Here is an 8230-nt window from a genome sequence, read left to right as displayed (position 1 = left end):
ATTAATTTAATAAAACTCTTACTCAAATTTTGTGAATAGGGCCCACTGTGTGTTTTTAAAGGTATATTATATATATAAACCCTGGTATTCTAAGATGACTTACTCTTGCCATAACGGTATATTCGCCTAAGTGTGTTTATATATATATATATATATATAGTTATATTATATATATATATATATATTATATATATATATATATATATATATATATATATATATAATATATATATATATATATATATATATATATATTGCATAAGGGGTATTGATTGTTTTGTTTGATATAACATAATAAATTAATGGCCTGTTATATATTTTTATGTTTTCAATATGAACACACTATAGTATAAATATGTTTTTATTTACTTATATAACTTAAATACAAAAAAGCGCGTATTTTTAGTTCTTACAAAAAGTTAAGAAATGATTGATATTTACAACACAAACATACCGACTTCTTGCATGAATTGTTAAAAAGGCCACTTCGGTTTTTGCTTCCGGATCATTCAAGGAATGAACGGTTAACTTTAACACACAACACACGATGGCGAGTAAGCGCGCAGTATTACAGAGGGCTGGTAATCAAGCAAGTGGAAGGAACGCTTGCCACGAACGACAGTACAAGAGGAAATCAGTTCAAATGGGCCCTGGAAATGTAAAAGGCGTTTTATGTCCCCGATCAAAAGTTAAGAGTTCATTTCTCAGCGGCTTCTTCACTGTAGTTTATTTTGGGCTCTTCGCTTGCAATACTGTCCACTATGGAAGAGAGGCAACGCAGACTGCTGGAAGCTGAAGACTCAACACCAGATCCTAAAATTAAAATCATTAAGAAAGCGTTATTCAAAAACTATTACTGCTGCATTTCTGCGCTATTTGTTCAATTATAGCACCCCCCCCCCCCCCCAAACACACACACACACACACACACACACACACACACACACACACACACTCCCCCGTTTGCGCTATTTTTTTTTATAAAACAAAAAACAAGTATCTATATATTACTGAACAGCAAGAAACAACTGTAGGACATTGGTAGCGCTAAAATTAACCTCTATCTTATTTGAAGCTTTCTTTTTATAATACACACAACTGCTTTAGCTTATCAAGGTGATACATACTTTGTGCTGCTGTACTATACTGCGCTAGTACTCACCTTCTCTTTGGTCACCACCGGCTGTATTGGAATGATCTGAGAGATTCTGCCAGTTAGAATGACAGGTGCTTCTTCCATACAACTCTGCACTGGGCACCTACACACAGGAAAGTATACAATGTGTCTGTTGCAACAACAGCTGAAGTTAAGTTTGCATGCTAGTTAAAGGTCGTGTGCTGGAACTCAGTTCTTCCCAATTCTATAAATGGTTTATCACGTTAATCTGAAATAATCATCAAAACATTGAAAGTTACGCTTTTTTGTCGCTCAAACTCACTTGTCACGTAACATTATCCATTAAGAAAATATTAATATGTAATAGGAATAGTCAACACGCTGTGAATCTTTCTTACGTGTTGATCTCTCAGATTGTAGTTAAATGGGTCCACATTTCCCTGCAACTTTTCTTGTTGATCCAGTGTACGTAAAAGGTCCTGAAGTTTCTCAATGTAATTTATAGCGCTTCGTAGAATCTCCACTTTCGGCAACCTCTGGCTCGGGTTTGGCACAGTTTTTCTCTTTAAAGCCTCAAAAGCTTCATTAATCTTTTTAAGCCTCCTCCGTTCTCTAAGAGTTGCTGCTTTTCTCCTGTCAGTTGGGGCTGATTTTCGTTTACAGGTCTTGCAAGCCCAAATCAGACATTGCCCCGCACAGTGGGGTTGGAGACCCGGGGGTGCTAAGACGTGCTCTTCCCCGCTGCTGTCACCAGTCTCGGATGGTGCCTGATCCTGCCCTGGTGACAAGGTGCCATCACTCCCTTGGTACAAGGGAGACACCTCTGCCATTTCCAAGTGCTGCAAGGGTCCAGTATCCCCATCCAGATAGCGAAGGTCATTGAAAAAATAAGCGTTGGTCTCAAAAAGGTCCATCATGGTGCTCTTGCGGCCTGTAGTGGGTATGTGTTTGACAGGAGTGATCCAAACCGGCAGAGGAACCCAGGCGATGGCATTTAAATAGCGCAATGACACAAGTCACTCGGTTTATATATATAGAAGCAGGTGAAACTCTATCCAACTTTTAGCTGTCGCAGCGCATCAAACTCTAAATCTGAGTTCAATGCGTCTGCAGGGGTACGACGACTAGTGGAGCACCATTCGTTTAAAAACTACACATTAACACCTCTCGAGGAAAGGTGAAATATAACTTCAAACAGATAACAGGTGCCAACAATATTGATTCCGGACAAACGGAGGCATACTGCACTGCGGACAAAAATGTAACTGGAGGCAATTACATATCCTCTATTGCTTAGACTGGTGTGCATAACGGCACGCTGTGAATTGCGCACATGACAACATAATGCACTGGTTAATTGGATTAGACATGTTTGAAACACTTCTCTATTGCAGAACCAGACTTACAGTTTACTTTCGCTTTTTATACAATGGACGTGTTCCTTTCCTGTCGCTTTTAAATTCATTACTGATTCTTATTAATAGTACAAAATGTAGGGTTATAGCATTATTTGTCATGTATCTATTTGTCTATCTTCTTTATGATTTTTGAACTGGTCACTAGCTTGCTGTCTTGATTACGTTGACTGAATGATGCTACTACTACTACTACTACTACTACTACTACTACTACTACTAATAATAATAATAATAATAATAATAATAATAATAATAATAATAATAATAATTTTGCACCAACGTTAACAGGTTTCAGAAGATAACAAACTGTTCAGACCTGATCTAAAGGTTTACAAATCAGGAGCAAAGTGTATATTCGCTATTGTTACAGTATACATTTATATAGTAAAATTATATAAATACCAATAATTCAATTTACCAATCAAATTGTGTTTAGTCTTTTTGTGTCAAAATTATGTTTAAATTCTAAATACGTTTTTGTTCAAACATACACATTAATGAAGCAAAATATCAATGTAACCCTAAGGGAAAAACAAAATATAATACGAAGTGCAGCAAAAGAAAAAAAAAACATGTTTAAAAGGCTGTCACACATTTGAGCTGGATGGGCTAGGACTTGGAAATGGATGTGTAAATCAATAAGTGCAAAGATCACATGTGTTTAAGTATGGTGATGAGTAATATATCAAAGGTCTTAACATAGCCCTGCCGTGCATTGCACACATTCTCAGAGCCTTTATTGCCATGTTTAAAAACCTGATGGGTTAAAAACTGAAATGAGCTTTGCATTTTGTCTTAATACTATGTCTCTTATTTACTCTTAATAATATTTCAATTTGTTCTGCAGTGTACTTGAAGGAATCAGTTACATGTTACAAGCTATCCCCCCTCGTACCACCTTGCAAAGCAAACACTGCAGAGCAGCCAGGGAAGGGAAAGAGGATTCCATTTCAGCTCTCCGGTTTCTGTGTTGTGGGTAGTTAAGACATAGAGGTTTAAATGGCAGATGCCCTAATGCCTACGTCAGGGCCTGCAGTGACAAATGGACACCTCTGTACAAACACTTGATTCTTTAACTGACAAAGCAATGGGTTTGAGAAACCTGCCCAATCACGGTACAAACAATTCAGTAGAAAACACTGTTACTGGGAAGCAAGTCAGAAGCCTCTCCATGCAGCCTCCCTACAGTTCATTTTTAAAGAGCTTATAGGAGTTTGCATACCATAATTAAGGGAATACTGTTATGGTTTGATTCTGAACTCTATGGTTTTATATTGAACGCACTTTGTAGAATTCAATGTTGCAGCTGCAAAACAATACCAATAAAAGAAAATAAAACCAGAACACATTGGTGCTATTTTCTTAGCCACAGTCGACAATAACATTAATAATAGTGTGTGCTAAAAAGATACAGCTTGGTCTCCATAACCAAACATATCATCAAATTGTGTATAAACTGATACCTATTGCACTTAGACCCTACCTTACATTATTGATCCCTCTCTGTATAGTCCTCTGTTGGAACCGTTTATAATTTGGAGTGCTCATTTATACATTACAAATTCTCTTGGGATTGACAACTGCCTATCTATGACGCTGGCCTCTTCTTTATGTCTTCAATGGACCTATTCTGCTGCATCAGCTGCTGAAGTGATTTCAGAGGATTTGATGCATTTTCCCTATCAAACCTGTTCAGCTAAACACTGTGTCCATTTTCATAAGGACCTCGCGTGAAACTGTTGTTGGCTTAGTGTAGATATGGAGCTAAAATACACATATGAAGACAAACAATATGTGTTTGTATCATGAAAGCATAGTTTGATGTCAGCTTGAAAATAATTAACTAACTTGGTGGTGAAAAATTCTGATAGATAGAAACAACAGCTTTATTCTTGCACAGCTTTGTGTTTTACTACTGTATCATACCTTTATGCTGAATGTTTTCAGTATCAGTAGACGTCAATACAATACATTACCAGATGTATGAGATAAGTAGTGTGCAGTGAATTGCAACAGTAGTTTAGTGTCATGTTTTATAGAATGTGTAAGATTTTCTAAGTTAGCTCAGTGTCCCATATCTGCGGGAAGTGTAAATGAAATGTTGTTGGGTTTTTTTTCTTCAACACCTTAAAGTCACTCATTACATTTACAGCACTCAGTATGGCTTCTAAAGGACTCCAACCATCGAGGCATGTTAGGGCTTGTGTTAGAAACACTCTCGCACTGAGCAGGAGGGTTGTAGCTGGTTTTAGAACAAAGTAACTAGGGAATTGACTCTGAAGACACACAAAGAAAACAAGCAGTTAAAAACCTGTTGACATCTTGTTCAAGTTCACCAAGTGCTCCAATTATAATTTAAACAAATACAATTCAAGTTTAAACTACCTTAGGTAGAAATTTGTGGCACTGTACATATAATGCAGAGCATAGATGCTTGAACACTTTTAATGTACCACTTTACTTCCTGTAAAGGTTGCTATCAGCATTCACTGTAAATTACCATCAGTGCTTTTGACCTTGACATTGGAAAAAGGCTGAACATACTGTATGAACTTTAATGTCAGACAGTGAAAAATGTATATGTGTGATAAGATACTCTGCATAAGCGTTTCAATATATCTTCTGCTTGAATGTAATTATATTTAAAGATACACTGATACGACTTTGTAGAAATGTAAACACTCTGGATATTGGATTTGTTTTTCTAAGATATCTGATGTCAAGATATCCCTTTATTTTGTAGTTATAAAGCAATTGTATGTTAAAGCAAAGCGCATTTTTACTTTTATTATCTCTAGTGATATATATTATGAAATACTGTCACACCCTATTGACACAACAGGTACATGTACACTACTGGTAGGGCATAACTAAAACAATTTATCTGGTCAGAATACAAAGTTTTCACAAATGGATTTCACATCACCATGTGTGGTGAAAAATGTACTTATTTGTCTTTCTCTTTTGTAAGAGTCAACCACCGAGTCAGCACTGAGCAACAATTTGAACCCAGGATTTGATTTGCTCTATTTCCACCAAACCAAACCACCCCCCAATCAAAATGCATTTTTAAAGGAGAATGAAAGTTCTTAAAAATGTCTTTCCATGCTTTCCTATTATATTAAACATGTACTATTGACTGTTGACTATTGTATAACTAAATCGTGGAGGTTGATTTGGAATATAACATCAATTAGTTCCCCACAACGACGATAGTCATGCTTTTATTATACAGAATAGATTGTAGTCTGAACTCATATATACTTATAGGAACTACCACAGAGCTTTCCAAAGATCACTTTCTATGGTAAAAATGTAGTAATGTTGTCTATCATCTGTCGTGATGAGCCTATTCAATTAGAGGCAGATCTAAACACTGCCACTGTTTAGATAATTCAAATAGGACCATATACCATTGTAATAAGAATCAAACATGCACTTGAGTTTCTTAGCGTATGCCTGTTTTTTTATTTTTGTAAATCTCATAATTTCTACTTAATCGCTTTGTTGTAACTTATTTGTTTGTATTGCATCACTGAGATGTAGTGGTTTATTTAAAATGACTGATAAGTTTAAACATAGTCCCCTATTTATATGTACAACAGAGCATGCAGGAAAGCTTAGGAACTTTCAGCTTGCAGAGTAAGCGCTCAGATGGTCCATAAAGTTAGGTCAAAGTTGTCGATGAGAAATGAGTTTTAATAGCCCTTATGTGCCCCTGAAGAGCTACTGTGTGCTCTGCAGTAGTAGATAAATCCCTGCAGTGTCTGGGGGTGACAGCTCAGCTGTTCAGGATCACGGGATGTTCTGCGAAGACACATAAAGCTGAAGATCCAAAGTACAAAAACTTACACTTAAATGGGTTTAATGTGACAGCACTGGAAGTAATCCACAAGAAATGTCAACACTATAGAGGCCAAAATAACAATCCTCTCAAAGAACTATTGCCTTTACATTACATCCAAACAGAAATACATTATATTCTTCACCCTGGAATTTACACACAGACACACAAACAAAAATCCAATAAAAATCTGCCTCAAAAACCTGTTTGGCTTACATTATCTTACCACAAAAATACAATAATTAGAAGTAAGAAATACAAAGACATTTTAAATTAGCAGTACAAGAATATATGTGATTTTAAAATACAATATTTTTTTGTGTAAAAAAGATCTGATACTCTTGTGTTGTCTTGCATGATCTGAGGGAAGAGACAGAAGGCACAGTGGCGACATAATGAAGGGTAGGGGGAGGTTTATTCACAGAGATTTGGCCCCTATGTCCGTACTTTTCTTTTGTTGCTGGTTTTTAAAACCTAAATAACCCAAAACAAAGCCAACCTTCGTTGTAAATACAAATTACATGGTGGTTTCCTCCCATTCAAGCTCCACGTCACCTAAAACAAACAAAACAATGAATTCATTCATATTTAGATATTTAATTAAGTTGCACAAGCAGCAACTTCATCTTAAATAGAGTCAACAGGCCCACATTTTTATTCATGTAACTTGCAATGGTCACACAATGCACTGTAAATCAGGTTCCTGTTTTCAAGCACTTTCCCAGATCTATAGTAAGGCTGTAATAAATGCCCATGAAGGCATTTATCCATGAAGCAGATCTGGCATGCTGTGGACAACTACTGCACACACTTGCAGAATCACTGCACCCACCAATGTACCTTGGAGGGACTGAACTGCATGGAGCTCCATTTTGATTGCAGTGCAACATATTAGCACTAACCAAGTTTGGTAGCGCATTTGTGATGAGGCCTCATGTTCATATGAGTGAACCGAGCACCTCTGAGAAAAGTGTTTGGGATAAAAAGAAATGGATGGTTTGCATGGAACTAAATTTCACAGATGTCCATAAAAAGTCAGAAACCACCTGTTTATGTGTTGATTTTTAGTCCTGTGCGAATTGGGCTATAGTCTTACCATAGGTAACACTATGTAACACAATTTTTGTTCCTGGGTAGTAAGTGTTATTTCCTAATTGCTTATGCCTCAAAAGTATAGAAAATGGCTATTATTCCCCAAAGTCCTGGTCCTGGTGGATATCCTGGTGGAAGCGTTCGCCTTGCTCCTCCGAGTAGGCTCCCATGTTCTCCTTGAATTTATCAAGATGAGCATCAAGGATATGGACTTTGAGGGACATCCTATAGCCCACTGTGCCGTAGTTCTTCACCAGAGTCTCAACCAGCTCCACATAGTTTCCTTGTGATTGCCCAGGAAGCCCCGAACCACTGTGACAAAGCTGTTCCAAGCCTCTTTCTCCTTACTAGTGAGCTTCTTGGGGAATTCACTGCACTCCAGGATCTTCTTTATCTGTGGTCTGATGAAGACACCGGCTTTGACCTTTGCCTCAGACAGCTTAGGGAAGAAGTCTTGAAGGTACTTGAAGGCTGCCGACTCCTTATCTACAGCTCTGACAAATAATAAGGCCCAATTTGATGTGCAGTGGTGGCATCAGCACCTTCCGGGGGTCCACCAGTGGCTCCCACTTGACGTTGTTCCTCCCCATAGAGAACTCAGTCCGCTGTGGCCAGTCCCGCCTGTGGTAGTGCGTCTTGGTGTCCCTGCTGTCCCAAAGGCAAAGATAGCAGGGAAACTTGGTAAAACCGCCTTGGAGACCCATCAGGAATGCCACCATTTTGAAGTCTCCTATGACCTCCCAGAAAAATGCAGATACG

General features: G+C 37.7%; 2 protein-coding genes across 2 annotated transcripts in view; both read right to left on the bottom strand.

Moving 5' to 3' along the window:
* Positions 1-335: 335 nt before the first annotated feature.
* LOC121318054 (myogenic factor 6-like) lies at positions 336-2095 on the bottom strand. Its single transcript, XM_041254299.1, has 3 exons — positions 1516-2095; positions 1163-1259; positions 336-813 (listed from the first exon to the last, which is right to left on the bottom strand). The coding sequence occupies exons 1-3, from the start codon at positions 2032-2034 to the stop codon at positions 698-700; spliced, it is 732 nt and encodes a 243-aa protein (XP_041110233.1). The 5' UTR covers positions 2035-2095; the 3' UTR covers positions 336-697.
* Positions 2096-6002: 3907 nt separating this feature from the next.
* Positions 6003-8230, bottom strand: part of LOC121318996 (phosphatidylinositol phosphatase PTPRQ-like) — a 47741-nt gene continuing 45513 nt past the window's right edge. Inside the window, 1 exon segment of the mRNA XM_041256233.1 lies at positions 6003-6934. The gene's annotated coding sequence lies outside the window, so the exon portion shown is untranslated.

Source organism: Polyodon spathula, chromosome 7 (assembly GCF_017654505.1).
Source record: "Polyodon spathula isolate WHYD16114869_AA chromosome 7, ASM1765450v1, whole genome shotgun sequence".
NCBI classification, from domain to species: domain Eukaryota; kingdom Metazoa; phylum Chordata; class Actinopteri; order Acipenseriformes; family Polyodontidae; genus Polyodon; species Polyodon spathula.
The sequence above is the reverse complement of the archived record's forward strand: the minus strand, read 5'-3'. Positions and strand labels throughout refer to the sequence as shown.

What these genes read in the sequence shown, in the direction of transcription:
- LOC121318054 (XM_041254299.1), bottom strand. Translation starts at nt 2,034, where the DNA reads ATGATGGACCTTTTTGAGACCAACGCTTATTTTTTCAATGACCTTCGC. An exon ending in ACAATCTGAGAGATCAACAC is followed by an intron (nt 1,260 to 1,515) that starts GTAAGAAAGATT and finishes TCCTGTGTGTAG; the next exon opens with GTGCCCAGTGCAGAGTTGTA. An exon ending in CGGTGGTGACCAAAGAGAAG is followed by an intron (nt 814 to 1,162) that starts GTGAGTACTAGC and finishes TTTTAATTTTAG; the next exon opens with GATCTGGTGTTGAGTCTTCA.